Source organism: Sinohyriopsis cumingii, chromosome 15 (genome assembly GCF_028554795.1).
Source record: "Sinohyriopsis cumingii isolate HCF-2022 chromosome 15, ASM2855479v2, whole genome shotgun sequence".
NCBI classification, from domain to species: Eukaryota; Metazoa; Mollusca; class Bivalvia; order Unionida; family Unionidae; genus Sinohyriopsis; species Sinohyriopsis cumingii.
Genome location: NC_142975.1, coordinates 125,841,283 through 125,856,280, shown reverse-complemented (window position 1 = coordinate 125,856,280; position 14,998 = coordinate 125,841,283). Strand labels below are relative to the sequence as shown.

The window sequence follows — 14,998 nt, the reverse complement described above, 5'->3', positions numbered from 1 at the left end:
TTTGTATAAAATGTACATTTTGTCAAAATGTTAAAAGTGTTGAGAATTGTGATTAGAAGAGGTTTGGTTGCATCAGCTATTATTATTAACATTAATTGTGCAATATAAATGTTAGTGTTATTTTGTTTATGTTGGTATTACTAGCACTTTAAACAACTATTGGCTTTATCATGCCAAGGAAATGGTAGTTAAGTACCTGTCCCAGGGTTACACAGTGGCAGCCGACCAGAGCTAACCAACACGGGTATTGAACCAGCGAACATTGGATTAAGTATCCGACGCTCTAAATATGGCCACGTGATGTTCTAAAATAGATATATATTGATATAGAGAATTGACAATTTCATCAAGATGTATCGCGTTAAATATGTCATGTTAGATTTAACGCAATTTCTCAGCGCAAACTAGGTTATATACTGCGGCCAGTGTAACTAATGGATGAAGATGCCGAGGAATAAATACCCCGATAGGAACCACCGAGGCATGGGAAGCTAATGGCTTGCATTATTACATACCAGCATTGGCCGAGCCCGATGTTATGCATAACAACACAACTGGTCACGGTTTTAATTCCGTCTTTTTTATTTACAATTAGAATGAACGATACGCAGTACGTTTGCAACACTGTTCTTCAAGTACAGCGCTAAATTGCCATCATGATTGGCTTTTGTTTTGTGAGAAAGTATAAAAACTGTCACGTATCAGTTTTAATGACTCGTCTTTTTTTCTTCAAATAATACGAATATATTTGGCTGTTTCAATAAGTCTTAACTCCGGTTCATCTGCGAACATATTACTTTTTTATTGTTGTTTCCAAGCCAACCGAAGCAGAATGTAGATACATGACCGACAACAATATCAGCATAGATACCCTATATAAATGAGGTCATCCTCGTCCGCTTCTTTCCTATTCTTCCATATAAACGGCAATTAACATCATAATGGGTTATGCTTTTTTTTCTCAGCAGTTGATATTAATATAATATACTGAAAGATTTTAAAGTAGAATGAGGCATAATATTAACCTTTTAAAAAATAACCTCAGTGACTCTTTGCACGCCTTCTGTGAACGCCGATGTTGTTGTCTTAACGCTCCAATAGATAAGAAGGTCTCGGGTTGTCCTCACTTAGGCTATTATTTATTCATTTTACTGTAAATATTCAAATATGTAAATCTACCTGAATTTACTAATAACAAAATAAATAAAAACGGAATATCCGTGCGCTTTTCGCATAGGTAAACCGCATGTATTTGGGAGTAGTATATATATATATATATATATATATATATATATATATATATATATATATATATATATATATAACAACGACACTATTAATTAAAGTGGGGGAGAGTTTGATGTAATGAACTCACTGGATGACATTTAACATGGGGAAAGGAATATGACTGGACAATAAACAAACTGTTAGTGCCTAAAATTTGCTGAAACCTTACATCAATATAATTTCCCAATTGGGTTATAATGAGCCTCTCTCTCTCTCTCTCTCTCTCAGTATAAAGGTAGGTACCCTTTTCTCACATCCGTCTTTTCTCTAGCAACCCCTTCCCAAATATCAGAAGTCTGGGGTTAGTGTAACAAATCTCTCAAACTCCAGAAAGTTCTTCTACCACCTTATTGTTTATTTATTGGGGGAGCATTTGCTTGCGGATACTTTTCCAAATATTTCAGACGAGTACACCCCAGCAATAAAGTTTGTATATTTTATTGTGCATTCTGTAGTTCTTTCGTAGTAGGATGATGATGATGATGATGATGATGATGATGATGATTTTCTTTCTTTATTAAGATTTTCAAGACTCACATGTCCCGAAACCGCGAGTGAAAGTTTAGCTATTAATGAAATATTAATAGGATGAACAATAACAAAAATATAATGTTCATGTTATTTTATTTTTTTCTGGACCTAATTTTGATTTTTGGGTTATTAGCTATAGTACACTGTATTACGCAAAGAGTCATGCTGATTAGTTAAGTGTTTACAGCACTGGGAAAATCCACATATATTGCGCATGCGTCGAATAATTCGTTCACGTGCTCACTAAATGACTGGCAGAAGATAAACAGAGACGGCGTGATATAAGCACTAGAGTTCATGCAACACAGTAAGAATAAGGTTCGCAAAACTTGAATTACATATTCAGCATGATTCCTGTATGGAAATTGATTCCTAGGGTTGTGGGATGTGTGACCAAGAGAAATCTTACTACAGCACGAGCCATAATCGCTGAAAATGACAAGTCTGAGATCTCCGGCCAGCGGTCCACGGCATTGTATGGGGAAAGTGGCCTTGTTGATCAGACATTCAAAGTACTTGAATCTTTGGAGCATGATATCCAGGGACTAAACATAAAAGGGATACACGAAAACTACACTGATCTTACCATCCAACAGGAACCCTACGTTATTAAACAAGACGAAAGTGAAGTTGATCCACACATTCCTTTGTACGATAAGTGTCGGATAAGAATGTCTAGTTGCATGGAGAGCAATGTTCCTTACCCCGCGGGCCCATTTGACGCAATCACTGGTTACAGCTATTATAGCATGTTCGGTGCAGGAAGAAGACGTGTGGACAAGTATTTGTACGCGGCTGTTCATGCGACTCATCCTTCTCGTCAGTTTTCCACGTCCGCTCCATCAATGTCCCAGGGAGGTCAACCACTACCATTTATGGACGTCTCTGACCCCACCCCACAGGGCATACAGGGTGACCAGTGTGTTAGTTTCAAGCTTTGGTTAGAAAACTGCGTGCGATATGGACTCCCCAGCTGTGATGAACAGCTACATGCTATTAGCTCGGGTCGAAAAACTTTGGCCCAGGTATTCGCTGAGCAACAAGAACTTATTAAAGAGGTGGCCGAAAAGTACAGACTTGGAGATGTGAAAGCTAAGGCAGCTGCAAAAGATATGCTTAAGTCAACCATCTCTGAACATTCTCCCTGCCCCCAGGGGATTCAAGGAGACGAGTGCGTTAGATACAAACTCTGGCTGGAAAACTGCCGTAGATTTGAGTTTGGAGACTGTGAGGAAAACATCCGGGCTATTCAGAGCGGCCGAAAAACGCTGTCTCAGGTGTTTGAAGACCAGGACCGCCAGATTAAAGAAATCGTTCATCAATACCAACAGCGCCAGCATTACTCCACGACAGCTCGGGATGACAAGGTGGGTAGACCCCCCACACCAGAGAAACCCAAACCAAACACAGATAATCTAAGTCAGAAGGACAAGTTAAAGAGAGCCGTCAGGGACTACGGCGCCACAGTAATTGTTTTCCATGTAGGAATATCCCTAGTATCTTTAGGCGGGTTCTATTTAGCTGTCTCGAGGTAATGTGTCCCCTAACTCTATTTCTTTTTTTTAAAATTTCCTTTCGTTTACATATACAACGTAATTCGTGTGATTCAAATGAAGAGGTGACTGGAGATCTCGGCCCGTTACAGATTCGAGCCATCCAAATTTAATTAAGAAATCGTGGGTCGGTTTCAGCACAGGAGTCTGACGTTTTATCAATAAAGTACGGCGAAATCTCTGACAATATGAAATCCCCTTATCGGTAATATAAATAAACACGAGGAGTGCAAGCATGACCACAATCCTTCGCTCGATTCGACTTTTTCTCACGCGTCTTTCATCGCTTCAGAATGGCAAGAAGACTGAAAAACTACACATATACATTCAAAAGACAGTAACGTACCAACGCATATCTCTTAAATAACCATGTCCTGAATCCAATCCGGCGAATTAACCTTTATTTTCACCACTACGGTCAAAATCCCTTTCTAGCAAAATCGGCTAGACGGAAGTAGCACATTCTACCAGTTTCTACCCTGCAGTAAATATGCGTTAGGGTCTTATAATTGTACCGAACACGGCGCAGAATCTGTGTTATCTTTGAATATTGGGGAAATTTATGACGGTTGATGACGTCATCAACCGTTATTTCTACTATCAAAACTTTGACTACATATTTCTGTTCTGGAAATTTAAATAAAATTGTAAAATGATTCAATCTGAAATACAAAGCAAGATAAACATTTTATCTTGTGAAATTACTTTCATCATGTTATTCAGCATATTTACTGCAGGGTAGAAACTGGTAGAATGTGCTACTTCCGTCTAGCCGATTTTGCTAGAAAGGGATTTTGACCGTAGTGGTGAAAATAAAGGTTAATTCGCCGGATTGGATTCAGGACATGGTCATTTAAGAGATATGCATTGGTACGTTACTGTCTTTTGAATGTATATGTGTAGTTTTTCAGTCTTCTTGCCATTCTGAAGCGATGAAAGACGCGTGAGAAAAAGTCGAATCGAGAGAAGGGTTGTGGTCACGCTTGCACTCCTTGTGTTTATTTACATTACCGATAAGGGGATTTCATATTGTCAGAGATTTCGCCGTACTTCATTGATAAAACGTCAGACTCCTGTGGTTTCAGCAAACTGGGTCGGTTTCGGCCGAAGTTGGTAGATTTTTGGGTGATCCTGACCTGGTCTGTCTTCATAACACTTGTTATTGAGCAGTCAGTATTTATTATAAACATGTTATTTATAAATGTTATTTACTAATTAGTCGTTAATGATTATGCAAACTTTGTGGGTTTGATTAAGCGTGTTAAGTAAACAAACAGTAACATAAACATTGTAGAATTTCGAACCTTGTGCGCGCGTAGTGTGCTACAATTTTTTGTATATAAATATACCATTTTAACTTTAAGTTGTTCAGTAATTTGTAGGAGTTTTAGAAATAGCGTTTAATTAATTTATTTTTACGGTTTCAGCGTATTACTCTGTATCCATGTTTCAAACCTACTGAGGTGGTGTGGTCAGCTTTTATTGTCCTATCAAAGACTGATTTTACTTGCATATTATTCCCCGACCGCTCCGGTGGCCAAGTGGTTTGAGAGTCCGCCTCGGACGCGGGAGGTCACGGGTTCGAACCCCGGCTGAGGCATACCAAAGACTAATAAAACGTACTGACAGCTGTCTCGCTTGTTAGGACTGGTTGGCCTGGTGGCAGGATAATATGACTGTGTGGGACATGATGCAACACGTCTGCGACATGATGCCCCATCACTATAAACAACCACAGTGCAGACATCGTAGCGATATGACTGAACAGTTGTTAAAGCTACGTTAAATATCCTAATCACGCACACAAACACGGACATTATCCCCACAAGCCCAGAGATATAAAAAAAAGTTAAAACTCTAAGACTTAATTTTTCTCTTCAGCTGTTTACTCTTTCAGTTAAATACTGTGTATGCCAACCTATTCATGTATACGCAGTTACTTAGGTTAAAAATTAAGCATTCTAAAATTTTAATACTAATAAATCTTAACCAAAGTCAATTCAGTCCAGGTTGTTGAATGTACTGCACCTTGAATGTCGTTTTTAAAAAAAAAAAACTCCAGACGAAAATTACTGATCGCTGTCGACCTTTATAATGGTTACCTTGTACTAAACTGGATCAAGAAAAGGGGACATATCGGGTCTGTCGTAACGAATATCAGAATAGTTGGACGATCTAATTAAAATCATATCTCCACTGTCCTACGCAGGGCAGTGAAATTTCTGGTTTTGTCAGATTGGGTAGTTTGATTTCTTTTCTTGGAAACATTTAAAAACAATAATCGGCATTTAAAGGTATGTCATTAAATTCTTAAACATTACACCCATTTATGTTAGTGAAATATATGTACTGAATATATACGTGACCAGTATGACTTGTACTTTAACTGGACACTAAAACTCATGCACAGATGCACTGGTCTTTAAGAAACGTACAAAGCTTTTTTTTTTAAATATGAAAACACCGCTAACAAAGGACATTACATCCATATTACTATTATATATAACTCGTCGACGGAAAGACCTAATACGCAATGGATCCGATTTAAGTATCTGCCGAGAACATCAATGGGCCGGCTTTGCTATGGGCCAGGTAGTCCCGAAATAAATAAAAAAACCAAACACCATTGGTATTCATGTATAATACCAGAAACTTGTTGATAATCTCAAGATAATAACATTATCTCTCTCTCTCTCTCTCTCTCTCTCTCTCTCTCTCTCTCTCTCTCTCTCTCGCACACACACACGCACACACAGACGGTTTTCTTCAGTCCTTCTCTCGCATGTTATCTATCCAATAGACCGCTTCGGTGGCCTAGTGGTTAGAGCATTCGCCTCGGATGCGAAAGGTCGTGGGTTCGATCCCCGGCTGAGTCATACCAAAGACGTACGAAAATGATACACCGCTCCGGTGGTCTAGTGGTTAGAGCGTCCGCCTCGGAAGCGGGAGGTCCTGTGTTCGATCGCCGGCTGAGTCATACCAAAGACTTTAAAAAATGGTGCTGACAGCTGCCTCGCTTGGCGCTCAGCATTAAGAGGTTAGTGTTAGGACTGGGTGGGACATAATGAGGCATGGTGCCCCAGTGCTAGACATCACTATAAACTGTCACACTGCAGACATCGTAGCGATATGACTGAAAAGTTGTTAAAGCTACGTTAAAAATCCAAATCACACACACACACACACCTATCCAGTAAAACAAGAATAGTTTCCTAGATCACCATTGCAAAACGATAATCCTTGGCAGTACCGCTCCGGTGGCCTAGTGGTTAGAGCGTCCGCCTCGGATGCGGGAGGTCGTGGGTTCGATCCCCGGCCGAGTCATACCAGAGACTTACAAAAATGGTACTAACAGCTGCCTCGCTTGGCGTTCAGCATTAAGAGGTTAGTGTTAGGACTGGTCGGCCTGGTGTCAGGATAATGTGACTGGGTGGGACATCATGCTACATGTCTGCGGCATGATGCCCCAGTGCTAGACATCACTATAAACTGCCACATTGCAGACATCGTAGCGATATGACTGAAAAATTGTTAAAGCTACGTTAAAAATCAAAATCACAAATCACATAATCCTTGGCAGGCTTTCTGTGTACGTCCATAGTGTAGTGTACACATTGATAATCCTCCGGAGGCTTTTTTTAAATTCCGGGTGTAATAAAGGTAGTACGGTTTAAAATGTAGGTCAGCACTGTCATGTACAACTTTGTGTACAGTATAAATTTCCTAATCTAAGAAGTTTCCATTACCGCGTACTTGGTTTGTAACAGGCAGTGTTCCAAATAATGATCCTTGTTTAGTAGTGTAGTCGCACTTACAAGGCCTAGACAACTCGAAAGAGGATACATAGTCAGATTCATTTCGTCATCGCGTGATCACCATTGACATGTTAAATTATAAATTAAAACCATAAACATTTTAATTGAAAAAAATATAGTTGCATATAGCCGTCAAATGTATGTACTTGTGAAATCCTGATCATAACAGAAATCAAACGTGGAACACTATGTCAATGTGTCATGTAGGCGCATTTAATCAATCTAAATGTTCGTTTTTATTCTTAAAATTAAGACTAGAATATTAAACAAAATCTATTTAATACTATGCACCTTAAAGGACATTATTATTTTAATTGTTATTATTCAAAGCTGCTTATTGTGCATTTTTCTGATTTTTGTTGTTGTTCACACTGACATGTTAAGTGAAAGAAAAGTGCTAATTATAGACAATGTTTGTGAAACTTTTTTCTTTAACGTGGCCCGCGAAGGTTCTCAGAAGGCTCAGTGCTGTATCAAAAACAGACTCTTCCGGAACTCGGGGGTGGGTGCGGATTACACGTACACAGACCACTCAGTATTTATCGAATGAATTGTGTTACGTTGTACGTAACTTCGACGTAATTTTTTGTTGTTGTTGTAGGGTTTAACGCCATTTTTCAGCACAAGATAGGCTATACATTGCGGCCAGTATAAATGGTGAAGGAAGAACCCGGGACAACCCGGAAAGAACCACTGACCCACGTGAACGTACTGGCAAGCTATCCCACATACATTGGCCGAACCCGAGATTCGAACCCACGCAGAGATGAGATGGCAGTGATCCTTAACGGTGAGCGCTTTAGACCACTCTGCCACTAGGGGTCCCTCGTCTTAATTTTAAATCATTCGTGCACGAATTCGGTAATTTTAATTATATTTTGATAAGCTGAAGTGAAAATTCAGTGAGAAAAAGATTTGAATATCATTCGTGATGCTGTGCGCAATAAACAGATAGTTCACTTCTTTCCCGGGGCATCGACCGTGTCGTCCTAATAATTCAGCTGTTACATCTCTAGGTCTTAAAACATTGGAGTACTAATGTTAAATGGTCCCGGGAGCGACAACGATGACCAAAAGTGGATTTGGCGCCCCAAGACATCTGGCTCCCGGGGAAACCGCGCCATCCGCCAGCTCCCGCCCCCGTTAGTTTGCTACTGTCTTAAAATAAATAACAGAAAGAAAGTGAAAACATCACATTGAGTAAAATCAACAAGTTTTTTTATTTTTCTAAGTTACAAAGTGAAAATTTAGCAAACACTAAAACGTACTGTGCATTAAATCCAAAATAATCCTAAATGTTATATCACAAGTCCAAAAATATAGAATGCTCCGAATGAATGCCAACGGTCTTGGCTGTCCTAATGTATCACAGTGATGTAATTCTGAATGTCATAACCTCTTTTAGTGAATTCTCAATAATCCTAAAATACCGTGTTAATCCAGTTCTTTCTTATTTCCAATGAGTGATTTAAATAATTTAAAGACCTATCGAAACACAGCTGTACGTTCTAATCATAGATTCCCAAAGACTGATATGAAACTGGAATCGATACTTCGTTTACTCTAAAATACAGTTGAATTATAGAATCTATTTGACTCTGATAATGGCTCCTTTATAACGATTTCTAATTCACTTTCTGGTATTTCATTTTTTATGAACAAATTCCATGTGCGACATGATAACAGAAAATTAAAAGTTAGATTTCCACATTATCCGTCAAATTTAACATTAGTTACTACCCATGTTGGAACTGAAAGTTTGAACTTGCATTCAGAACTAGTCTTCTTGAAAAGTTGACACTGGTGGCGAAGGTAATTGCGTCATCACGACGCATTTCGATTTTAATTTGTAATTCTTTCGATACATGTCTTTGAAAAGATATACGTGTACACCAATCACAAGCATTTAACTGAACTAACTTAATTGCTGTTGGGAAAATAAATAACTTTCACAGCTTGTACAGATCTTACCTTATTGAGTCGATGAAAAGCCAATACGAATAGCGGAGTTTTAGGTATTAACGTTACTGTATATTCTGCAAGGTGCTTTCAACATCATCGTATCCACCAATCAAAGAAATTCATAATCATGCGGTGATTGATGCAGCATTATCAGCTAAGTACTTGAGTCAGAATAATGTTTATGAGACCTGTACAATGGAGAGAAAGAGAGAGAGGATACGAGATATGAAAATCTTATTGGTACATTATTTCTTTCAATACCTCCGCCTCTAGATTTGGGGATATACAGTAATCCTCGTATCTGCTCGTCCGTCACAAAGGGTTGTGATTGCATATAGTCCTTCAATATTTAGCTCTTCTGGTTGTATTTGTCTTCCTATTTCTATAAAACGAAGTAAATTGGTTGATATCATCAGGTGGTTAGATAGACTATGAGCAAAGATACTGAATAACTGATCATGTCACCTTTTTATAATAAAAAAAACCCATTGTAATCAGAATGTAGTAAGATAAGTAAAATCAGTCGAGTTAGATAGGAAGATGGCTTACATTGGTTGTGCTCTAACAATGCTACGTAAGTTTGCTTAACGAAATGGTCAAATGTTAAGCCATGTAAATAGATGAGACATATCATGCTCACTTGGCCGTCTATATTTTTTTAATCTTGTGAGCGCAATTAGTCTCGCAGACTGCAAGGGTCGTTTTGAAGTTTATTGCATGTTATGGTCGTTTTTTGAAAAATGTCCATTTCATCAAATCACTCTGCTCCTGTGATTTTTTTTATATAGAGTTATTACTCGCTTTCAGCGGTAGCTGGAGGTAGGGTATGCGAGAATGTCATTCATACAAGTCCTTTAGCGTTTATGTTAGCTATAACATTTATGTTTCTTAATCTCGCCTTAATGTTGTGGTTTATTTTCTACTTACAGCGGGGTTGACGTGGTTGGCCTGCTAGCCAAACTGGGAATTGGCGAGTCGGTGTTGCAATCCCGTGCGGTTGCTGGTGCAAGTACCTTCGTCATCGCTTACGCCGTTCATAAAATCTTCGCCCCAGTTCGCATTGGTATTACACTCACCTGTGTTCCGTTCATCGTAAGATACTTCCGGAAAATAGGGATCTTAAAGCCTCCGAAATCCGCCCAAAGCTAATGTTTAAATCTCTTTATATCCACTGGTGTTTGCTATGTTCACATCATATTTTTTGTCTTGCGTCATTAGCCTACTTGGGATGTGTCAGTCGACCCACTTATACTAGTATGTTAAGGAATTACTGATGTTCAACTATTGACACTTGCGTATCAATACATCATACGAGAACTGAAGCCGTCTTCCAAATATATTACGTGCGTCGTTTTGAATAAGTGCGATGTATGGAGATGGTCAGTCTTACATGACGGCTTTTTTTTTTATTATAGAGACATTCTTAATGGAACGAGTTAATCTCGTTTACGTGTTTGCTCGTTGTTCAAATTTGATCATTTGAATGATTGGCGGTAGTTTGTGTGTGTGTGTGTTGCAGCATGTTAATAATTTTAAGGGAAACCGGTCATATTGTGAACAAAATTTAGCTAAAACAATTCTGGAGAAAAGTTGCGCTCCCTTCGTACATTCAGACATGTAAGATAATTCCATTTTCAGCATCATCTTAAGTTTTTTTCCTGGCGTGAGATCATTTTGTAAATAGTATTTCCTAATATTTCTTTTCAAATACGTCGATATTAATCATGTGTAAGCATCATTTCTTAGTGGTAGAATGAATAAAGTTGAAAGTGTGAGCTGGCTTCTCGTTTTGTTTATATGCTTCTCGTCAGTTCACATTCATGCTTTTATCTCTACCGGTCATAAACCAGAAAGGATAATGGGATGGTCAGTTTCCGTCGTCGGTCTGCCTGTTCACACAAGTTTGTTATCGCTACACTTCCAGAAATACTTGCAGGACTACTATGAAACTTTACACTTTTATTACATTATCTAGTTGATCTTGAATAACAAATTTGCCGTTCGAAGATAGTTTTGCGGCCACAGTGGCCATATTGAAAACTTTATCCTGAAAAGATGGAATTTTTTCGCTAAAATACTCTGGATGATGTCAAGTCGGTCCAAAATGAAAATGGTGTCGATCAAACGTCCAGTATTACCGCAACGATAGCCGTGTGGGAAATCGTGTTAACAATATTTCTCCCGAATGAAAAAACCTGTTGACTTGGGGCTTTCGCAAAAAAGACTTGTAATATCTTCTTAGTTCTAGTTGAAAATGACACCTATCTTGTGTACAATATGACTGTCCCGGGAACCATCTTTATAACCTTGTTAATGCAACTCTTCCGAACGGAAACTCGTATTACATGGGGTTTTCACCAGAATTTTTTATGATGTATGGTTGGTCCTGAAGGAAATATTGCAGATCAGATGTCCAGTATGGCCGCCATATAGGTCATCTTGAAAATCTTGTTGCTGCTGATCCTGAATAAATGGTCCAATCAGCATTGGGTTTTTACTAAAAGACTTCTTGTCATAAATAAAGATAATGCCGATCAGATGGACACTACGGTCGCCACATTTGCCATCTTGAACATTTTATTATCGCAAGTTCTAGATGTTTGATTATATCGACATTTTGCTTTAACTAGAAGACATCTGTGATGTCCTGTTGTTTCTAAATGGAAATGGCTTAAAACTGATATCCAATACGGCAGCCATATGGAGAAAAAAAATTGTTATTGATGTTTCTTCCAAAAAGAACATCACATCAACAAGGGCTTATCATCAGAAGACGTTTTATTATACCTTGTTACTTTGTTAGTCGAAATTAAATTACATTGGTGATGCTAAGACGTGAAATATGGCCACCATCGTAGCCGTCCTGAAAATACTATTACTATTAAATGGAAAGTCGGTCTGATAAGGAGTCTTCATGAGAATAATTTGTGTATAGTTGGTCCTACCTGAAATGATATACATTACCCATAAGAATAGCTACAGTGATTCCCATTTTAAAATTATGATCTCTACCCCTCCAAAATGGATAGTTATATAAACATGGGGATTTAACTAATATACGTATTATGATACATCATTGGTATACATTGAAATGGTGTCAATCGTACGTCTATGTCACTTAAGGTCCCTGAATGGATGGCGAAACTTCAGTGGGATTTCACCAAAAGCCTTCCAATCATACATACTTGTTCCTAAATGAAAATGGTGTCAAGCTGACATCCAGTATACCCACAACAGCCGCCCAGTTGAAACTATCGTCGCAGAAAAATATCAAAGATGGTTTCAACCTTCGCAATACATGGTCCTATAATCTTGAATTCCTGGAAATTATTTTTGGCTAGAAGAGTGCAAGTCCACTTGAGGGACTAGTTACTTTTAGTTCTACTATGCATGTATCAGAAGAGCTTCTACGGTGGCCTTTGGTCGGGTGCCCTGCGTTTGGCGTACGTGTAAGCTGTTAGCACAAGTTTCCTGTAGCTGCTGCTCCTCAGATATTGGGAAGATTGCCACAAAACCTTACAGGAAGAATCATCTCTAAGGTTTAGTTGGTTCTAATTGAAAATGACGTACGTTTTACATCAGTAGTAGCCGCCTTGGCAGCCATATTTAATATATTGTAATCGTTACACCTCAGAACAAATGGTCATATGAACAAGAGAATTTCTCTGAACAACTTTCGGTGTCTCGCTGTTCATAAATAAACGCATTTCAGACCTCAAATCGAATATAGTTGCCATTGCAGCAATATTGTCGCTAGTCCACCTGAACGGACAGTCGTATTAACATGTGGGTTTTTAGTCTTTTTAAGGTATCTTATTGATCCTAAATGAAAATGGCACCCCTCAATGGTGGCCATCTTGAAAATACGATCACTTATCCTCCTGGTCGGATGACCGTATCTGCATGGGATTTTCACTAGAAGATTTATGAGGTTTATTTGGTACTTTGTAAAATTTGCTAATGAGACCTCCGATATGGCGACAAAATCTTTTTATCGCTAATTGTATTATATGGATGGCTATTCTTGCTTTTCACCAAATGACTTGACGTATTGACACGGTACTAAATGAAACTGATGCGTTTCTGACGTCCATTATGTCCGGCAAGGAGGTCATCTTGAAAATTTTGAGGTAAGTTTTAAAGGAATCTCTATTAGGACATGGGATTTTCACTTAAAGGGTTTTTTTATGTCTAGTCTGTTCTAAATTAAAAGGGTACTTCTTTGCAATCCATTCTAGCCGCTGTGGTTGCCATCTTAAAAATATTTATATAACTGCTTCTGCGCAGTGAATATAATTAATGGCATGGGGTTTCACTTAACTAATTTGTATGTCTTGTTGGTCCTAAATTAACTAATTTGTATGTCTAGTTGGTCCTGAATTAACTAATTTGTATGTCGTATTGGTCCTAAATTAACTAATTTGTATGTCTAATTGATCCTAAATTAACTAATTTGTATGTCTAGTTGGTCCTAAATTAAAATTGTACTGATCAAACCTCCAGTATGGATGCCGTTGTAGTCCTCTTCAAAATCTTGCTATCGATACAATTTTGAGTAGATAGATTTATATGCATGCAGTTTTCACCAGAATACTTCTTATACTGACTAGTTAGTCCTACAACAAAAAATGGTGCTGATCAGATCTCCAGTATAATAGTCATTATCATGTTGAATGTCTGAGGTCTGTTAATAGCTATATTGAAAGTCGTATCACTGGACCTATGTCAGGGATGGTCATACTTTTCCTATGATTTTCACATAAATGCATCTAACAATATGTATTATGTGCTAAATTAAAACGATACACTTATGACCTCCTTTTCGGAAATGTCATTGGGGGTGAGGATTAAACAAGCAGGCTATGGTTCATTGGAAAGGAACCTCCAATGGGGAGCCAGGGAGTGAAAAGAAAGAAGATGGTATTCATCAGACTTCTAACATGGACCAAATCCATCTCGATCTTTTTTTATTTGTTATTTTTTTTTTTTTGTTTAATCACCAATGGTGGCATTGACGTGGGGTTTCCATGGAAACACTAATTAAAATATTTAATTGGCTATGAACGAAATTGTGCACATCTGACCACAACCGTGTTCGCACCCCTGTGAAGGAGTTTCGAAAACCAGATATAACTGATTTTGGTATCAAGTGAATGGTCATGAATTGCAAATTATTTCTCAAATGACCATAGAAACTTGAAAGGTCGACAGTCTTAACGTGTTTTTAGCTGTACTTGCCTGCAAACATGATAATGCAGACAGATATGAAATAATTTATTTTAAATTTATCCCACTATATGGATATAACTGAAGAATGTATTGCCTGATACTACTTAAACAACTTCGGTGTATGGGGCACAAAGTAAATATTATGTATTGTGCAAGTCACGTTCAATGGTCTCAAATTCAAGATCAATGGTCGTGATAAAGAATTTTGTTCTAACCTTGCCCTTACTTCGCAACACGTTCATGCAAACACAAACACATATATGTTGATATATTTATACATTTATTGATCGATTTATTTATTTTAATACCATTTTTGACATATTTGATCTTCTAAACAAATATAAAAGATGGTTTGAATACTTAGCAGTTGGAAAGAGGTAATGGAATAAATATACACAACTTCCAATGATTTTCTCTCCGGTAGACCTTCCGGACCTGTTTGCAAATTTCTTCGGTGACAAATTTCAATCCGTTAGTGATAAGCTTGACAACAAAATTTCATTTGACTCATCGTTACATTAATTGTGATACAGAATATACACGGCAACCTTTAACAGTTGTGATGAAGAGCGCCCCAAAGTCACGTGAACTCGATCCGATTCCGATACCACTGCTACTTGA

At 38.1% G+C, this 14,998-nt stretch overlaps 1 protein-coding gene across 2 annotated transcripts; it reads left to right on the top strand.

The window, feature by feature from the left end:
* Positions 1-2,066: 2,066 nt before the first annotated feature.
* Positions 2,067-10,923, top strand: LOC149782703 (uncharacterized). Of its 2 annotated transcripts, none has more exons than XM_089934201.1 (2): positions 2,067-3,349; positions 10,078-10,923. In XM_089934201.1, exons 1-2 carry the CDS (start codon positions 2,166-2,168, stop codon positions 10,295-10,297), a joined length of 1,404 nt encoding a protein of 467 aa, XP_089790327.1. In that variant the 5' UTR covers positions 2,067-2,165; the 3' UTR covers positions 10,298-10,923. The 2 variants fall into 2 exon arrangements, with proteins under 2 accessions (XP_089790327.1, XP_089790328.1); XM_089934202.1 differs by having other exon boundaries at positions 2,068-3,185; positions 10,078-10,218.
* The last annotated feature ends 4,075 nt before the right edge of the window (positions 10,924-14,998 follow it).

Bases quoted from the DNA above. Each gene is read 5' to 3' on its own strand.
- LOC149782703 (XM_089934201.1), top strand. From the start codon at position 2,166: ATGATTCCTGTATGGAAATTGATTCCTAGGGTTGTGGGATGTGTGACC. The intron at 3,350-10,077 runs GTAATGTGTCCC...TTCTACTTACAG, and splicing joins TTCTATTTAGCTGTCTCGAG to CGGGGTTGACGTGGTTGGCC.